Raw genomic sequence first — 20,882 nt, forward strand, 5'->3', positions numbered from 1 at the left:
ATAATATTTGGTTTTTTAATTTTTTATACAGATATATTTAAAATAAGTAGTTAACTGTTTTGAGTTAAGTTGATATCATTTGATAATTTCAAATTGACATGGTCAAGTAAAGACTTTTAGTTTCACGAAATGATAAAAGAATACGAGAAAAGTAATGTTTTTAATTAGAGACATTTAGAGTTAATGGTGCAAAACAATCTATTCTTAATATATAAAAGTAGATACATAGGTTTACTCACATTACTTCTAAGTTATTTCTCTTCTTTTACTAACGTCACCATCGCTTACTTGGCAAAATTTTAGAATCCACCATTCAAATCTTGCTAAATCAACTTTTATTTTCAAATAAAAAAATACAAAAAAAAACTAAAAAACATGGCTTAGAATTCGGTGGTCCCAGAACGTTTGGACCATTAAATGGTCCCATAACAAAACATATTTTTTAAAGTTTTTTAATAATTGCTAAATAGTCATTTTTTAAATTTAATTACAAATTAACCCCATATATTTTATTTAATTATAAAAACGATTTTTTATTTTATAAATAATTATTTTAACCAAAATCTATCATCTTTATTAACAATCAAGAACAAAAACAATAACGAATTAGATCTTCCATTGATCCTAATAAATTTTTTGGCTATTCTAATCGATTAAAATATTAAATTTGATCTGTCACGTTCGTGAGGAGTCATGAAATCGTGTTTCGTTGAAAACCAATCGATTGGACTATCAAACCAATCGATTGAATTTCAGTTTATCACTAAACAATCGATTGCAAATTGCTGGGAAGCATAGTTTTGCATAAATCAATCATAGTAACCAATCGATTGAACAATGAATTAAATGTGGAATTTATGTCATTCAATCGATTGTTTAGGATTTTCAATCAATTGATTTCTTCAAAACAATCGATTGGTCTCACTATTCAATCGATTGGTTATGGCTAAAAATCGATTGAACTTTGCCCGTAACTTCTAATTCAATCGATTGGTTTGAAACTTCAACCGATTGTGGAGACTTTTCCCTCAAAGAAATACCTAATTTCTTCATCTCCTTTACTTTAATAATGTTTTCTTTAAGTCACTACTTCTTTCTTCCTACCTACCTTGCTTGCTGTGATTTCGTTCATTTGTTGCAGGAAAATGATTTCAGTCTGTTTGTTTGTTCACATTCGTTGTGTTCATGAGAATGTACTATAGTTATAGTGACTCAACCCTATCAATTTTCATTTTTTAATTATCCTAGACTATTCATTGATTGGTTACACCCTCTGTTTTTTCGTCAGTGTTGGACTGCATTGGCGCTTCAAGTTTGATTGGTGCTCAATGAGTACCCGAAACTGAAGCTAACCCAAGGAAGAAAACTGCTTGAAATATGACAATTCCAATGACGTTTTCCCAATTTATATTGGCGATGATCGTACAGACCAGGATGCTTTTAACCTAAAAATAAATAATCAAACTTATTGATATTTAATTAATTACACTACTTGTATTACATATCTAACTGACTACCATAATCATCATCAGGTTTTGTGCAACAGAGGTCAAGGGATTGGGAATCTTGTTTCTAAAATTCCAAAAGACACATAAACTTCATACACCTTGAAAGATCCAGCAGAGGCAAGTTCCAACAAATAATTATTATCTTATAAATATAGTATTTTTTTTGTATTATGGTGAATCTGAACATCTTTGTCCAACCAATATGTTCAGGTTGAGCAATTTTTGCGGCGTCTAGTGGAATGGAAAAGATCGATTACACCAACAAGTGCATAGAGAGATTTATTCCATAAGTAGTATACTTAACTTATTGTAGATTACCTATTGAAGGAATATAAGAGTTTCAAACCAATCGATTGAATTAGAAGTCACAAGCAAAGTTCAATCGATTTTTAGCCATAACCAATCAATTGAATAGTGAGACCAATCGATTGTTTTGAAGAAATCAATCGATTGAAAATCCTAAACAATCGATTGATTTACATAATTTCCACATTTAATTCATTGTTGAATCGATTGGTTACTATGACCAATCGATTGATTTATGCAAAACCATGCTTCCCGGCAATTTACAATCGATTGTTTAGTGATAAACTAAAATCCAATCGATTGGTTTGATAGTCCAATCGATTGGTTTTCAACGAAACACGATTTCATAACTCCTCACGAACGTGACAGATCAAATTTAATATTTTAATCGATTGGAATGGCCAAAAAATTTATTAGGATCAATGGAAGATCTAATTCGTTATTGTTTTTGTTCTTAATTGTTAATAAAGATGATAGATTTTGGTTAAAATAATTATTTATAAAATAAAAAATCATTTTTATAATTAAATAAAATATATGGGGTTAATTTGTAATTAAATTTAAAAAAAGACTATTTAGCAATTATTAAAAAACCTTAAAAAACATGTTTTGTTATGGGACCATTTAGTGGTCCAAACGTTCTAGGACTACCGAATCCTGAGCCAAAAAACACAAGAAAAACCAACAACTTAACTTTTTCCAAATCAATTCTTATTTCTAAAACAACAAAAACACAAATTAACATTTACCCAAAAAAAAAAAAAGCTCTGAAAACCAAAGAGCCTTTCTCATACTTCTCGAAACCCTCTTCCTCTTAGCACCTCTCTGTACCAAGATCCTATTTCTTCCATCCTCTTCCATTCCCATGAGCCATTGTTTTTTTCTCAAAACAAATTGTCCATCACGATGTCCATCTCCGGCGGAGCCGCATTGCATAAATTGCAAAAACTAGGGCAAACTCCATTCCTCCTGTTGCGGTTTTCCTGTCGGAGCGCGATTCTGGGTCTCAGACCAACGTCGGGCAAACTCCATTCCTCCTGTTGCGGTTTTCCTGTCGGAGCGCGATTCTGGGTCTCAGACCAACGTCACCATTCAGCGCCGCCAACGTAGGAAATTCGTCCCAGGTATCTTACTAAAGATTTTCAACTTTGCCGTTTACTCTTCTCATTCTGTTGTTCAATATCGTTTTCAATAGCCCTATTTATTTGTTATAAATAATAACATTTTAATTGTGAACTCATTGTAAGTAGCACATGTTTATGTATTCCTCTTTTTTAAACGGTTCTGTCCAACAGTCATAACCAAAATTAAGTTTACCCACATTACTTCTAAGTTATTTCTCTTCTTCTACTAACCCCATGTCAGCACCATCGCTTACTTGGAAAAATTTTAGAATTCACCACTCAAATCTTGCCAAATCTATCTATCTATTTATAATCTATCTATTTATAATATATAAAAGCTGATACTAACTTTCTCCACAATGAGTTTAAGTCATCTTTTCTTGGCTAATGATGGCACATCAGCAATTCTAATGACTTGGCAAAAGATGAAAATCAGCCAATCACTATTTAGTAAAATGTTTTAAAAAAATTAAAACAAAAAACTCTTATCTATTATTATTCAAGTACTAATTAAATACAATAAACAGACATTAAAAGTGTCATAATAATAATTATTATAAAAAATTTCAGTTACAAATATTCAAATTCTACAACTTATACATATTAAGACTCTTACTACTCTTCATTTCTTAATCTTTCATACTAATTGTCAAAAATTTCTTAAATTTAATTTAACATTTTTATAATATATAGAAGCTGATACTAACTTTTTCCATAATGAGTTTAAGCCATCTTTTTTTTTGCTAATGATGCCACATTAGCAATTCTAATGACTTGGCAAAAGATGAAAATCAACCAATCACTATTTAGTAAAATGTTTTAAAAAAATTAAAACAAAAAACTCTTATCTATTATTATTCAATTGAAACATCAAATATTAATTAAATGCAATAAACATACATTAAAAGTGTCATAATAATAATTATTATATAAAATTTCAGTTACAAATATTCAAATTCTACAACTTATTCATATTAAGACTCTTACTACTTTTCATTTCTTAATCTCTCATACTAATTTTTATAATATATAAAAGCTAATACAAACTTTTTCCATAATGAGTTTAAGCCATCTTTTCTTTTCTAATACTAACTTTCTCCACAATGAGTTTAAGCCATATTTACTTTGCTAATGAGGCCACATCAACAATTCTAATGACTTGGTAAATGATGAAAATCAACCAATCACTATTTAGTAAAATATTTTAAAAAAATTAAAACAAAAAACTCTTATCTATTATTATTCAAGTACTAATTAAATGTGATAAACATACATTAAAAGTGTCATAATAATAATTACTATAAAAAATTTCAGTTACAAATATTCAAATTCTACAACTTATACATATTAAGACTTTTACTACTATTCATTTCTTAATCTCTCATACTAATTGTCAAAAATTTCTTAAATTTAATTTAACATTTTTATAATATATAAAAGCTGATACCAACTTTCTCCACAATGAGTTTAAGCCATCTTTTCTTTGCTAACATAAGCAATTCTAATGACTTGGCAAAAGATGAAAATCAGCCAATCACTATTTAGTAAAATGTTTTAAAAAAATTAAAACAAAAAACTCTTATCTATTATTATTCAATTGAAACATCAAGTAGTACTAATTAAATGCAATAGTAATCTACCTTTTCGTGTATTGACCGGGTCTCACTCTAATTTATCATAATGGTGCAATATATAAACACCAAGGCAATTCAAATACATGTCTGCAACAACAGATTGTACAACATGAAATTTCTAGAAAACAGAAACCAAACCAAAAGTCTCAATGTTCAAAAGTGTGGATTCCAAAAGCAAACAAAGAAGCTAAGGTATTAAATTTTCCAACGCAATGGTCACTTGCTCAATCGTGTTGATGCTCGATTGCTTTCTGCATGAAGGTTTCAGTCTCAGCTGTTATCATGTTTTCTGAGTAATCAAATTATAAAGTATATAAAAATCTTACTATTCCTGTTTTATTTCTCAGCATTATTCATCCCTGTGTTGTTGGGTCCATGGATAATCTGTATGAGAAGGTATGGTATAAACAGTATAACACATTAATAGGAATGATTGAATGAAGAATAAGAATATTGTAGAGAGAATGAAGAATGTTGTTGGATTACCAAATCCATCTGCGATCAACTTGAATGGCGGGAATGTGGGAGATTTTGGGCCAAATCTGTGGATCCTTCTTCTCGCATCGTTCGGCCAGCAAAGGGCTATCATAGATGCCGAGTTTTATTAGAGAGGCAGGCAGCTTTTCTCCCTCAATATTCTCCAACTTGACACAATAGTCAATACTTAGTTCCTGGAGGGAGGTGAGGTGGGCAAGTCCCTTGCATTCCAAAGTCCCCACACTGCTAAGGCATTTAATTGTGAGGGACTCAAGGGAGGCAGGCAACCAACCTTCCTTTGGGAAGCTCTTCACACACTCACTGTAATCAGAAACTTCAAAACAAAAGATAAGATTAGTAATCCCATGAAACTGCGGATGCATGAATGCTGCAGAGCTCACTAGTTTCTCGCTGTAGGTGATTTCAAGATATCTCAGGCTACGGTGTGGATGCCCTGTATCAGACAAATCAATCTCTCGGCAATCCACTAATGAGAGTTTCTCAAGCTGAGGTGCTGCCATCCATAGCGTTGACACAGATTTCAAACTCCCACAAAAGAAGATATATAAAGAAAGGAGACAAGAAAGAGAGCGTGACACCACAAGAGACTCCATCTTTTGGCAACCGCTGATACGAACACTCACGAGATTTGGAAAGGCATCCAATAACGAGAAGGATGTATGTGAATCACAGCTGTTCCCTATTGATAGTTTCTGCAGCGAGTGATGTTGCCCATCCATTTGGAATTCAAATGATTCTCCACAATTATCGATCGTCAACTCTTGTACTGATGGGGGAATAGCACTCACTGGAAACAATATGTGGGAGGAACAATGTGAGATGCATAAAGAAGTGAGGCAACTCAGTTGCATATGCATTATGGCCTTCACACTTGGCTCCTGACCGATTCCTCCAATTGATAGTTGACGCAGTAAAGGAGGTAGCTCTCTAATTCTCACTTCATTCCCGTATACAAATATGCTTAAAGAGGTCATTGCAGGAGCTTTTGGAACACAACACCTCAGCTGCCCGCAACCCTCAATAGTAAGTGATTGCAAAGATGGTAGATGATTGGGCAAATCTCGTATCAACATGGGACAGCACTGTATTGAAAGCTCCCTAAGTCTCGGAAACGCATTGAACTCCAATGAACGCCACTCCTTCCAGCAATCCAATGAGTCAAACTTAAGAGTTTCAAGCATTGGGAATGGTGGTGTCTCCAAACAAGATTCACCATTCTGGTTAAAGTAAAACTCAGCACCCACACTTTCCAGACTTTTAAAATGTGAAATTGATAGGTGCTTCAACGAGGGCAACTGTCCAAATGAAGGAAGCATACAGCAACTCCTGCAACCATCCAGTCTTATTTTGGTGATGTTGTGGTAGGAAGAATGTCCCACCCAATCTGGAAATCTTGTACCCCTGTAACCCCACATATCTAACTCTTTCACATTAGTGTGAGGTCGTAACTTGTCAAGTATATCTCTTTGCATTTCGGAATCAACTCTATTCTCTCTACTCCACCACCAAGTCAACATCATAGAATCAATGCCATCCTTATCACACATTCTTGCCTCCAAAGCTTCACTGCTGTTCACCACATTGTCCAATTTGGAAATGAAAATTGATTTGTGTAGACCTGCAAGTGCTCCCAATTCTTTAATCTTGTTTTCTTCATGCTTTCCAACAACAAAAGTACTTAAAAACTGCAAACTTTTCAAATTGCTCATGCCTTTCGGCATCTCATACAACCCAGTCCCATAAATATCAAGATGACGCAAATTTACAAGGTCTTTCATGCCAACAGGTAGCGTTATCAGACTCCCACAGGTATTCAACTTCAAGGTCTGCAAATTGTATAGGTTACCCAATGACTCTGGCAATGTCACAATCTTGGTCTCAGAGATATCCAAGTAACGCAAATGAATCAACTCACCTATTGAATCAGGTACTGACTCAAGAGGAAAGCGTTTCAACGACAGCGCTCTCAGGTACTTCAACTGTGACAACAAGATACAAGTTGCGTTTTCTATGTTAAATGGGATCCATGTCTCCAAATTGATTTCAAGAAATGTCCTTGTATGTTTTACCGTATCGCAAACTCCCAAAAGTTTTGACATTGGATAATTGCCTTTGGCATTATGTGACAAATGACGAGCTTTAATATCAACCTCAACTGCATTCCGAAGCTCTTTGGCTCTGAAATACAATTCTCCAGCACACGTCATTGCTAAATCATGCACAAGATTATGCATCACAAATATCTTTTCGCGGGAATTGTGAGGTTGGAAAAATGATCTCGCAATTAATTCATCAAAATATTCACCACCAACTTCTTCCACAGTCTTTTTACCCACTGGTTGCAAAAAATTCTCAGCCATCCATAACAATATCAATTCATCCTTGCTAAATTCATAGTTCTTAGGATACAAGGAACAATAAATAAAGCACTGCTTCAGATATGAAGGAAGAAAATAATAACTTATTCTTAACGCTGGAACAACATTTGTCTTGTCATCTGAAAGTTCCCAGATTTCACTCTTTAGTAAATGATTCCAAGACCTGATATCCGAATTTCCACGCAATAAGCCTCCAAGGGCTTGAGCTGCCAAGGGCAATCCATCACACCTCTTTACCATATCTCTGCCGATTTTTTCCAGGGTTGGATTCTCCGAAGAAATAGTTGAAAGACGTGCATGCTTTGAAAACACCAACCAACAATCTTCATCAGACAATGGACTCAGTTCATGAGGTGAAATAGTCTGCACTACAGAAGCCACATTTTTATTTCTTGTAGTTATGAGAATTTTACTTCCCTTAACCCCTTTCTGAAAAGGTTTTAGAAACCTATTCAAATCATCATAATTTTTATCCCATACATCGTCCAAGACAATGAAGAACTTTTTCCTCGACAACTCTTCTTTTAAATCATGCTGAAGTAAATTCAAATCTGTCAAGTCATAACGCCACCAAACTATTGCCTCAATTATAGTCTTGGTGACCTTGACAACATTAAACTCTTCCGACACACAAACCCAACCTCGAAAATCAAAACTCTCCTTCACTTTGTCATCGTGGTAAACCAACTGGGCCAAAGTAGTCTTTCCTATTCCGCCTATGCCCACAATGGGAATGACAGATAAATCACCATCACCAGCATCATCATCATCCAACAACAGTTTCAGTATGGCCTCCTTGTCTTCTTTCCTGCCACATATCTCCGGTGGTTCAACAAGACATGTGGATGGAAATCTCCATGACATGTCCAACTTTGCAACCTCCTTCAGAGGAAGTGAAATTTTGCCTGCTACGACAGTCTCTAGTCTTCGAACTATTTTTTCTATGTCACCAGTATCTTCTATATATGAATCAACAAGATGAGACCAGGAAGAAGAGTTACCTGCATCCCTTTTAGTGGCAGCGATGGCGGCTTTAGTGGAGATCTCATCGAGCAAGTCATCGGCCATATAGAGAGCATCTTGGAGATCAGCAAGCCACTCCTTCACTTTCTTGTCACTGAACTGCTTCAGCTCAGCATCATCAAGAACAGGTCCAACATTATACAGACAATTCTGCAACCTTCCAAGCAACTCAAGGGCAGAGTGGTTTCCGTTGAGGACAGAGTCATCTTCGAACATTGAAGACAGGTTATCCAAAACAACCTCAACCAAGGGAGAGAGGTAAGCTCCACCATAAGGTTTTGCAGCCATGGGTGAATCTCTAGTGCAGCAGATCAGATGGGATCATAACAAAGAAAGAAAGAAAGGTGTTGGATGAAAGGGTTGGCAGTTTCTCTCTATTACAAGAAGATTACAATAATATTCTCTTCTTCTTATAAGGGAGAACACTTCCCTCTTAATATATAAAAAAATATTTATCAAAAAAATTCTTATACTTTTTTCTCTATTTTCTCTATTTGTTATCTAATGAGATTATCAATTTATATTAAAACTCTTCTCACTTTAACCACACAACAACTATAGGTGAATAATGTGTGTTACTTTCCACCATTAATGTTTAATGGCTTATAGGTAAGATAATTTTTCTCCTTTCATTTTGTTAGATTTTTATTTCTGTTTCATAAAAATTAACTTTACTATTTTTAGATGAAGTTGACTTTGATGAACTTTATGATCGTGTTCTGAGGTGATCACGCGGAATGCTAGGAAGCATTGAGGTTATTTTATTCTCATGCTTAGACAGAATGGCAGAAAATGCTGGCTATTTCTGGTTTGAAGAAATCTTAGACAAAATGGCAGAGGAAGAAGAGAAGAATAGAAAAGGCAGAAGAGAATAGAAAGCAATGAAAAATGAATCTGAAGTTTGATTTAGTATTTGGAAAATTATTACTATATCCGGAAATTCATAACTAACTTCAACCAATTCTGTTTTGATAGCAGAATCTGGTTTCACATTATCTCTATCATGCTTCCAATACATCATGCCTAGTCCATCAACCAGATCAATTTGTTCAAGAAGTTAATACTATCAGCATTTCAAAGTTTATCACTTTTATTTTGTGTGTGTGGAATACTAATAATAATAATAATTTGTACATGTTACAGTGAGTATTCGAAAATCGAAATAACTATTTTGGTTTTCCTTAGTAATAAAATTGTGAAAGAATAGAAAAATAAAAGAATTATGAAAGAAAAAGATGAAGAAATTTTATTGATTGTTGATTGAATGAATTGTAAACTATAAAGGTAAAACTAAGTATATATAGAGTATTAGCCTATGAAAGATAAAATTAGATAAAGATATGAAGGTGTAATGGGTGGAGATTGGATGGAATTTATGGAGTGTGTAGTGGATGAATTTTTATCAAAATTGGGTTCAAAGACATATAATCCCTCTCTCATTCTGGCCAAATCAATTGTCCCCAAATTGTTGCTCTGTAGAGTGCAAGAAGAAGATGAAAAAGTGAGTTCACATATGAGTGTGAGTAGTTGGACTTAACAACGAAAGATCCAAAAGAGGCTCTTGATGAAGTTGCTCGTATGTCATTTCTCCTTGACCTAGGACAGAGTAGGAAGGTTGATTATTCATAGTGGGAGGAGAGGTTGAAGAAATTTTAGGATCTGCCCTTTCTCCTTCATCCATGGATGTCAGCAGAGCTCAAGAGGAGCTCTGATACCATAATAAAATTGTGAAAGAATAGAAAAATAAAAGAATTATGAGAGTGGTTTAATACTTAGTCTCTCTTATATTTGGTTTTTTTGTTCTTTCTAATTATTGGATAGAGTTAAACCTGATTCTTTTAATTTTTTTTTACTAATTCTCTAACAACTGAATTATAGTAATTCTTATCATATCTATTATCTTAAATAAAAAGAATAAATACTTTTTTTGGTCTTTGACCATTTATTCGAATGACAAAGTGTCTTTTTACAATTCGAAAATACTTAATCGGTCTTCAGCCATCTATATATTTGGTCAATTTTTAAAAATATTTGTTATACAGAAAGTGTACAAAATTAAGAAAATTTAGACATCTGTTAACAATTTCTTTTAAAAAAAGTAGTTAAAACATATGTTAAAAAAATAACATTATGAATTGTGAATTATATTAACCATTTTCTGATGATAAATTCCATGGGATGTTGTTTTGAATGATACTCAGTGCTGCCTTCACATGTCTTCCTATTTTCTATTTCTTCTCTTATTTGATGGTTTGAGGAGGAAATTTCAACTTTTGTTCATTGTCAAAGATCTTATTGTTACTATTTAACTTTTCACTTATATTTAGTGGGATAAACATAGTTGTTGCTGCATTATTGACTATTTTTTTTTTTTTCTAATGAAACATACAATTCTTAATCAACAATGCACAATAAAATAGAGGGGGGAAAATAAATACGTGTATACAAAAGAATAATGGCCAAGGGATTAGAGTGGCAAATGATGAATTTACCCCAATAATACGTGTATTTAAGAGTGTGCTATGTATAAACCCCAATAACTGAAGCAAAAATAAATTTATCTGCTAAACTTTAGTTCGTGTGTCTGAAATTTCTTATCAAATGGTTTAGAAAAAAAATTAAAGAGTAACATACACATGAACCGAAATTCTAAAGGTAAATTTTATTTTGCCAATAAGAAGGACTATATCAATTTGATAATGGTCAATATTATGATGGCAATGAGGTCTTTTCCTGGTATTCCTTTGGCACTTCCTCAAGCTGGAGCTGATTGACCCTGCAGCAGATGTACGAATTGGCTCTGGCCACGTGGCTTTCTATGTGATCTAGTTGATCACCTTGTGATTGGACCGAAACAGCCATGTCCAACAACATTTGATGAAGCTCATTTGGGCTCCTTTCTTAATCACTCTCATGCCTCTCTTGAATATCTTGGATTGTGTCCATGATTGTGGCTCTCCCTTGTTTGCTCAATAGCTTTCTGGAAGAAAGTTTCACATCTAAGTTATCATTTGAGTAATCAATGTTATTCGAACATTATATATTCTCTGGGAATTGAGGTTTCTTAAGCACTTACATGGAAGCAGTGATAGTGAGAAGTCCATTGTGTGTGAAAGTTTCTATCTTGGCAGGGACCTTGAATCTTGTCAGGAAATTTCTTGTCTTACTTCTCAGCATTCCCCACTGCATATTGCAATGATTGAGTATATTTCATGCAGAAAAAGAAAAACCATAGCTGCAGAAGTTGTGACGTTAGCTCCATGGATAAGCTGTATGAGAAGTTACAAAGTGTTAACTGTGTGAGTAAGGAATGAATGATATAAGACATTAACAAGAATGAAGAAGAAGAATATTGTAAACAGAATGAAGAATGAAAATATATATAAAGAAACAGTTACCTGTTGAAGTTGTTGGATTACAAAATCCATCTGTTATCAACTTGAATGCCGTGGATATGGGAGATTTTAGGCCAAACCTCTGGATCCTTCTTCTTGCACCGTTTACCCAGCAAAGGAGTCCCTTTGATGATGAGTTGTTTTAGAGAGGCAGGCAGCTTTTCTCCCTCAATATTCTTCAACTTGGAGCAATGATATATACTTAATTGTTGGAGGCAGTTGAGGTGGGCAAGTCCCTTGCATTCCAACGTCTCCACACTATGAATCTTAAAAAGTCTGAGAGACTCAAGTGAGGCAGGCAACCAGCCTTCCTTTGGGAGGCACTTCACACTCTCCTTATTACCGAAAATGCGAAGATGAGTAAGCCCATAAAATTGCAAATTCATGAATGCTGCACAACTGATTAGTTTGGAGTAGCTGATGGTAAGAGATCTGAGGCTACGGTGTGGATGCCCATCCCCTGTAGGACACAATTCGATCTCTGGGCAATCCACTATTTTGAGATCCTCTAGCTGAGGTGCTGCCATCCACAGCGTCGACACTGACTTCAAACTCTGACAACAGGATATATGTAAAGAGCGGAGACATGAAAGAGACCGTGACACCACAATAGACTCCATCTCTTTACACTTCCTGATGTTGAGACGCACGAGATTCGGAAAGGCATCCCAAGAGAAGGATGTAGCTGAATCATAGTAGTAAATTATACTCAGTGACTGCAGGGACTTGTGATGCCCATCCATTTCGAGTTCTAATTTTGCGCAACCCGATATTGTCAACTCTTGTAGTGATGCAGGAATACTACTCACTGGAAATGATATGTGGAAGGAGCAATCTGAGATGCATAAAGACGTGAGGCAAGTCAGTTGCATATTCCGAAAGGCCTTAACCACCGGCTCCACTTGATCCATTCCATGAATTGATAGTTTACGCAGTAAAAGAGGTAGCTCGCTAATACTCACTTCTCCGCCACCAACTATGTTTAAAGAGGCCATTGCAGGAGCTCTTGGAAGACAACAGCAAAGATCCTTGGAATTGTCAATAGTAAGTGATTGCAAAGATGGTAGATGATAGGGCAAATCTCCTCTCAACATGGGACAGTCACTTAAGGTAAGCTCCGCAAGTCGAGGGAATGCATTGAACTCCATTGAATGCCACTTCACCCAGTCACTAATTGAGCAAAATGTAAGAGTTTCAAGCACTGGAAAGGGTGTCTCCAAACAAGATCCACCCTTGTAAAACTCAGCACCCACAGTTTTCAGACTTTTAAAATCTGAAATTGTAAGGTGCTTCAAAGAGGGCAATTGTCCAAATGAAGGAAGCACAGAACATTTATTGCAATGTTGCAGGGTTAGTGTGGTGATGTTGTGGTAGGAAGAATTTCCCAACCAATCTGGAAATGTTGTGCCTCTGTAGCCACTGATCTCTACTTCTTTCAAATTACTGTGAGGCTGTAACTTGTCAAGTATATCTCTTTCAATTTGGGAATCAGCTGCATCCTTCTTTTTGACAGCAAAAGCAAAAACTCCTTCCATACTTTTATGTGACCACCAACTCAACTTCAAAGAGTCAATGCCATCCTTATCGAACATTCTTGCCTCCCAAGCTTCACTGCTGTCGACCACATTCTCCAATTTGTCAATGGAAATTGATTCGCGCAGATTCGCAAGTGCTCCCAGTTCTTTGATCTTGTTCTCTTCATGCTTCCCGACAACAAAGTCGCTTAAAAACTGCAAACTTTTCAATTTGCTCATGCCTTTCGGCATCTCGCGCAAACAAGTTGCTCTAATATCAAGATGCCTTAAGTTTACAAGATTTTGCATGCCATCCGGAAGCATTTTCAATTTTTCACATCCAATCAGCTTCAAGGTCTGCAAATTGTAAAGATTACCCAAAGACTCGGGTAATGTCACAATGTAGGTTCCAGAGAGATCCAAGTAACGCAAATGAATCAACTCACCTATTGAATCAGGAAGTGATTCAAGAGGAAAGCATTTGAATGACAAAGCTCTAAGGCGCTTCAATTTTGACAACAAGATACAAGGTGTGTTTTCCATGTCAAATGGGATATTTGGTGACAAATTGATTTCAAGAAATGTCCTTGTATGTTCTACTCTATCACAAACTCCTAGAAGTTTTGAGATTGGATAATTGCCTTTAGCATTATGTGATAAATGACGAGCTTTAATATCAATCTCAACAGCATTTTCATGCTCTTCTGCTCTAAAACAGAATTCTCCAGCATAGATCATTGCCAAATCATGCACAAGATCATGCATCACAAATGTCTTTTCATTAGTACTATGAGGTTGGAAAAATGACCTCACAAATAATTCATCAAAATATTCGTCACCAACTTCTTCTAGACTCTTTTCTCCTACTGGTTGTAAGAGATTCTCCGCCATCCATAACAAGATCAATTCATCTTTATCAAATTCATAACTCTTGGGATATATGGAACAATAAACAAAACACTTTTTTAGACACGAAGGAAGATAATAATAGCTAACTCTTAAAGCTGGAACAATTTTGATCTTGTCATTGGAGGATTTCCAGATCTCGTTCTTCAATATATGATTCCAAGACTTGACTTCAGAATTTCCACGCAATAAGCCTCCGAGTGCTTGAGCTGCCAAGGGCAATCCATCACACTTCTTTACAATATCTTTGCCGACTTTTTGCAGAGTTGGATTCTTCATAGAATCAGCAGAAAGACGTGCGTGTTTTGAAAATACTAACCAGCAATCTTCATTAGACAACAAACTCAGTTGGTAATGTAGATCGGTAGTTGCAACCACAGAAGCAACCTTTTCACTACGGGTTGTCAAAAGAATTTTACTTCCATGATTACCGTAGCGAAAAGGTTTTAGAAGATCCTCCCAAATGTCTTGTTGATCATGCCAGACATCATCTAAAACAACTAAGAATGTTTTTCCTATCAACTTTTGTTTCAGATGAGTTTGAAGTGAATCAAAATCATCCCTCTTATAAGAACTACAAGTTATTTTCTCTAGTATAGTTCTTGTGAGGCTAATAGGATTAAAATTTTCAGCAACACACACCCATGCTCTAGTATCAAATTTTCCCACTACTTCAGCATCACTGTAAACCAGTTGAGCTAGAGCAGTTTTTCCTATTCCACCCATACCCCAAATTGGGATCAGAGTAAGAGGTGATTCAGAATCATCTAGCAACAATTTGATTATGTCTCTCTTCTCTTTGTCCCGACCGAATATGTCAGAACTTACAACGAGAGATGTGGATGGAATTCTCCATGATGTGTCCAACTTGGCACTCTTTTCTAGACCAAGTTTAGCTTTTCTTTCTACAAGAGACTCTAGTTTACCAACTATTTTTTCCATGTCGCCATTATCTTCAATATACGAATCAACAAGACGAGAGCAGGAAGAAGAGTTACCTGGATCCCCTTGAGTGGCCGCGATGGCGGCCTTAGTGGAGAGTTCATCAAGCAAGTCATCAGCAAAATAGAGAGCATCTTGGAGATCAACAAGCCATTTCTTGACTCTCTTGTCAGTGAACTGCTTCTGCTCAGCATCATCAAGAACAGGTCCAACATCATACAGACTTTTCTCCAACCTTCCAAGCAACTCCTGGGCAGAGTAGTTTCCTTCAAGGACAGAGTCATCTTCAAGTATTGAAGACAACTTGTCTAAAACAGCATCAACAAAAGAAGTGAGATAAGCTCCACCATCAAGTTTTGCAGCCATGATTGAATCTCAACTGCAGCAGCAGATCAGATTGGATCAGAACGAAGAAAGAAAGGTGATGGATGAGAGAAGGGTTTGCAGTTTGCAATGTAGTCTCTGGATTTTCTCAAATAGAAGCTAAGGGAAGTGTTTGCTTTTATGTGCAGTGAGTGAAGTTGACTTCATGAGCTCATGATCTTCGTTTCATTAATAATGCATGATTTTGGGATCTGCTTCCCTTGTTTAAGATCTGATATAACTTATAACAAGAGCTGTCAAATGGGGAAAGAATAAAGATACACAATTGGTTACATGCTTAGGAAAGTCTATGTAACTAACTCTTCATGAAATCATGATACTTACTGCTGCCTTCTTTTTTTATTGGTTTGAGCTGGAAACTTTCAAGTTTATTGATTCTCAAGGATTTTATTGTTTATTTTATTGTTTGTATTTAACTGTTCCCTGATAATTATTGAGTAGACAAGCTTTGTTGTTGAATTATTTGAGTAGTTGAAGAACATGCTGTAGCCCATTACTAATTAGTAAACTAAAAACAAGCTGTAGTTCTACTATATCATTAGTCACTATAGAATCATTGGAAAGAAATTTCTATTAGCTGGCAATCTCTCATTGTTTTCTAGAAAAATTTGAAAATATGTTTGTATAGATTATTTCTACCTTCAATTATTATGTGTTGTATTAATTGTTGGTATTTTATAGAGTTTTTGAAATTTTTTAGAGAATTAAAAAATATCTTTTGATTTTTCAATGCAAATTGAATTTTAGTTTTAAATTTAATATATTCACCTCAATTATTATTTTACAACATACAATAACTTTTTTTACATACTTTTTTAATTAGCATCTTCTATTTTACTAATGATAATATACTTTTTAAACATACTTTTTTAATTAGCATCTTCTATTTTTCTAATAATAATAATATTTTCTCTCCAAATACATTTTTTCTTTTCTTATTACACCTCTATACTCTTTCTTTAATTATTCTTTTTCTTTTTCCAATTTTTATACTCCTCCTTTTTCTCTTTTCATCTGTATTGGGGAGTAAGAGTATTTTTACTCTCACCTATTCCCACCACATACAAATTATCATATTTGTTGAGTAATTATGTTACTAATTATAATGTGTATATAAGTGCCTATTTAACATCCCAACAAGATTTGATGATAAATTAAAAAAAAGTCTTAATTAAAGTGGAGACAGCATCAGAAGTCTGGGGTGGTAAACTATATAAGTATATATACATACCAACACAAATGTTAAAAAAAATATATATTTTCCATCATATTTATACATCAATTTCTGCTCCAAAATTTCCATTCTAGTAATTGGCTAATTGTGAAAACTAATTAAACTTGTTTAATATGTATGCAAAAAAAATTTCACCTCCAAATTCTATTACTATATATGATATCAAATTCAGGTGTTTGACCCCTTTTGAGATTAATTAACCGAAATCTCCAAATAACTGAACTATAGGCTATAAAATGCAGGAAAAATGTTACCAGAATATAAATTTCAATAAAAACCTTCCAACGGAACTTCTATGCACTCTTGCAAATAAGATAGACAGTGGACATGGACAATTGAACATGGGCATGATCATGTCCCCAAAATGGATGTTTGATATTTCAAGGATATTAAGCGAGGTTTGGTGTAGCATTGCACCAAATTCTCGTATATTTGCCAGGCCAGATGAAAAATACCATCTTCTTTTCTGGTTCCCAAAAAACTCATTTTTGGCTTACTTATGCAATTTCAAAAATATTCATCACTTTACAATTTTTTGCATATTAACAATTCATTTTATTGATGCACAACTTGTATCAAAATACATTGAGTAATTAATATATCAAAATTCTAAAGTGAAAGATATCAAAACAAATAGAATGTATAAATAGTAATGTAATTGTCTTTGTGCAGAAGATTAATATTCTGAAACAGAGGGACTAAACTATGATGTTTGTGTATTGTGTATTTGTGTTAAAATAACAGCATGAATTTGTAGCTTTTTTTATGTGTGTGCTTTTTACTATCATGTCTAGGTTTGATGTTCTATTTATGGATTTTTGACTTTGTCAAGTAATGTATAATGGCAATGCCATCTTTGTTAGAGATAAAAATAAGACAATTGACAAATGGATATGGATATTACCACTGAAATTCAGTTGCTACTTTAGTTATTTTAAGTTTTTAACTGTTATATATTATGAAGATTTGGACTAGTGTTTGAATTTCATGTACTTATTACTGTCAATTCATTGAACTAGAAAAATTATAACGAATAAATGCCATCATCTTTCTCTAATTCTGATGATGAGCTAAAATTATGCAAAGCTAACATAATTTAAGGCAGATTAGTATGATTGTTTTGTTTTATTAGCTGCCAAAACTGACTCTGATCTCCATCTTATAAAAGTGAATTACAATATTACATGGAATTTCCAATTAATTAATCTTACTATAGTAGCATACAAATCTTCTGCATAATTAACAGAAGTACCGTGAATTGAAATGGATGAAATATTTGTCATAAAAACTTACATTTTTACACACAAGATCATGCTTTTGTACTTCAATTTTTCAGACTGATATCTATATAATAAATTGAACTTTTTAATTGTTATTTAGTTAAAGTTACATCATTTGATAATTTCAAATTGACATTGTCAAGCAAAGACTTTTAGTTACATGAAATAATAATAAAAGAATATGAGAAAAGTAATGTTACTAATCAGAGGCATTCTTTGTCAGCAATACACAATAAAACAGAGGAAGAAAAAAAATTTTCTTAGAGCACAAAGGCTTAATGGTGCAAAATAATTAATCACACTCCTCCATTATACAAACGCCAAGGTCACAATTCACCAATATAGCATATGATACATCTAAAGAAAAATTCAAAAATCCCAAAAATAAATACATGTCTGCAAAAGAAAGTACCTACACATGAATCTTTCAAAATGGACCATGACCAAGAGGTATCTAAAAACAAGAAACCAAACCAAGAGTCTCAATCTTCAAAAAGGTAGGTTTCCAAAAGAAAAAAAATAAACAAGCTAAGGTATTAAATTTTCCCATGCAATAGTCATTGTATCATGCCTCTCTTGAATCTCTTGGATTGTGATCATGATTGTGGCTCTTCCTTGTTGCTCAATTTCTTTCTGCAAGAAAGTTTCACTCTTACCTATTCCAACATGATAAAGTATATATTTCTTCTTTGGGAATATACAAATTTTCATGAAATGAACTTTTCATTTTCTTTAAATAAAAACATCATTAGTTCAGGCATCCATACCACTTATGACATTAGGTTTCTTAAGCACTTGATGAATCTCATTGAGGCTCCTCTGTATATCAGTCACTCTGTCATGCCTCTCTTGAATCTCTTGGATTGTGGCTCTCCCTTAGTGTTAAATTGCTTTTTGCAAGAAAGTTTAACCCTCACCTGTTCCCACCACACATAAGTAATCATATTTTTGAGTAATCCATGCTATTCCAACAAATTTATATGAATTGTCAAAGTTAATAAGATATAGTTGTGATTATTAATTGATGATATATATCATATATATAATTATAAATACTAATTATGCTTCATTTTGGCACAAAAAAATTGGGAGATATATATAATAATCATGCTAGATTGGATTATGATAAATTAAACATGTAAATAGGTGTTATGTGATTCACTTGTTTTAGGGAAATAGTGTAGAGGTGGTTGGCTTCCCCTTATTAATCCTTAGTAGGAAGCCACATCAGTAAGAGACAGATAATGAAGAAAAATGTACTTAAATCTTAATTAGGATTTAGGATAATTTATAATTGAGATTATTATGCAATATTCTACCACAAGTGATAGATTATAAACTAGAAACAATTTTTCCTTGTGATTCTAAAGTTATAGATGCTCAAGCCATCAGGGAAATTCTTGATTGAATGAAATTATATCAGATAAACATGTCCTATTTTATATTGTAAATTATCTTTGGCTAACCAATGAAAAAATCTTCTGCAGAAGATTGCAAAATTTCAGGTGACGCACAAAAGTCTCAAGCAACATTATCTTTGCAGCCACCAATTGCTGACCCTCGGAACCATTTTTGAGCTCGGATTCACTCAGCCTATGGTACAAAGTTCTCAAAAATAAAAGAAATTCATGTTCTTATTTGGTAACTTATTTAATTATTCATGGACATAAGTTTCATTTCTTGTTTTTCCTTTCTAAGCAAAGGAGGAATTGATGTACACATTGGAACTCCTGTGCACTCTCTTGCAGATATGATGAACACTGGACAGGACATGGCAGGATCATCCCCTGAAATGGGTTTCGGCTGCGGCAAGAAACTGCTGCAACCTTAATGTTTGATTTGGCAAGGATATTAAGGGAGTCTTGGTGTAGCATTGCACCAAAATCCTCGTATCCATGTCAGGCCAGATGGAAAATGCTATTTTCTTACTCAGGCAATTCATCCTTGGCTCAATTATATACTCTATCAGTTTTAAAAATGTGTTACTTTAAAAATTTTGCATATTAACAATTCAATGTAGCTGAGTACAATCTGTATCTAGATACAATGAGTTATTAACATATCGAATTTCTAAAGTGACAGATTTTTTGAAATAGATGGAGTATATAATTATAATATTAAAATATAAATAGTAATGTAATTGTCTTTCTGCAGAAGCTTGATATTTTGAAGCAGAAAGACTAATGAACTATGATGTGTGTGTATTGTGTTAAAATATCAGCATGAATTTGTAGTTTTTTTATTTGGTGTGCTTTTTACTATCATGCCTAGGTTTGGTATTCTATTTATGGATTTTTGACTTTGTCAGATAATATATAATGCCATCTTTGTTAGAAATAAAAATAAGACATTTGACAAATGCATATTACAACTAGTTTCTTTTCAGTTTCTACTTTATTTATACGTTCTGCATAATTAACAGAAACACTTTGAAAGTGAATTACAATATTACACGAAAATTTCTAATTAATTAATGAATCTTACTATAGTAGCATACATATCTTCTGTATAATTAACAGAAACACTAAGAATTGAAATAGATGAAATATTTGTAATAAAAATCTTGCATTTTTACACAAAAAGCTAAGGTAATGTTTTGCTCTTTAATTTTTTTTATACTGATATGTTTATAATAAGTTGTTTATTGTTGTTTAGTTAAAGTGACATCATTTGATAATTTCAAATTGACATTGTCATGCAAAGACTTTTAGTTTCCTGAAAGACTAACAAAAAGAATATGAGAAAACAATGTTACC

The 20,882-nt window shown here is 33.7% G+C and overlaps 2 protein-coding genes and 1 pseudogene across 2 annotated transcripts; all 3 read right to left on the bottom strand.

Annotated features, from left to right (window-relative positions):
• LOC107626322 overlaps positions 1-20,882 on the bottom strand; it is a 50,909-nt pseudogene that overhangs the window by 24,592 nt on the left and 5,435 nt on the right.
• LOC107628028 (putative disease resistance RPP13-like protein 1) lies at positions 5,055-8,881 on the bottom strand. Its single transcript, XM_016330832.2, has one exon. The coding sequence runs from the start codon at positions 8,757-8,759 to the stop codon at positions 5,055-5,057; it is 3,705 nt and encodes a 1,234-aa protein (XP_016186318.1). The 5' UTR covers positions 8,760-8,881.
• Positions 10,925-15,968, bottom strand: LOC107626320 (putative disease resistance RPP13-like protein 1). Its single transcript, XM_016329178.2, has 3 exons — positions 11,870-15,968; positions 11,548-11,740; positions 10,925-11,451 (listed from the first exon to the last, which is right to left on the bottom strand). The coding sequence occupies exon 1, from the start codon at positions 15,592-15,594 to the stop codon at positions 11,887-11,889; it is 3,708 nt and encodes a 1,235-aa protein (XP_016184664.1). The 5' UTR covers positions 15,595-15,968; the 3' UTR covers positions 10,925-11,451; positions 11,548-11,740; positions 11,870-11,886.

Source organism: Arachis ipaensis, chromosome B02 (genome assembly GCF_000816755.2).
Source record: "Arachis ipaensis cultivar K30076 chromosome B02, Araip1.1, whole genome shotgun sequence".
Taxonomy (NCBI): Eukaryota; Viridiplantae; Streptophyta; class Magnoliopsida; order Fabales; family Fabaceae; genus Arachis; species Arachis ipaensis.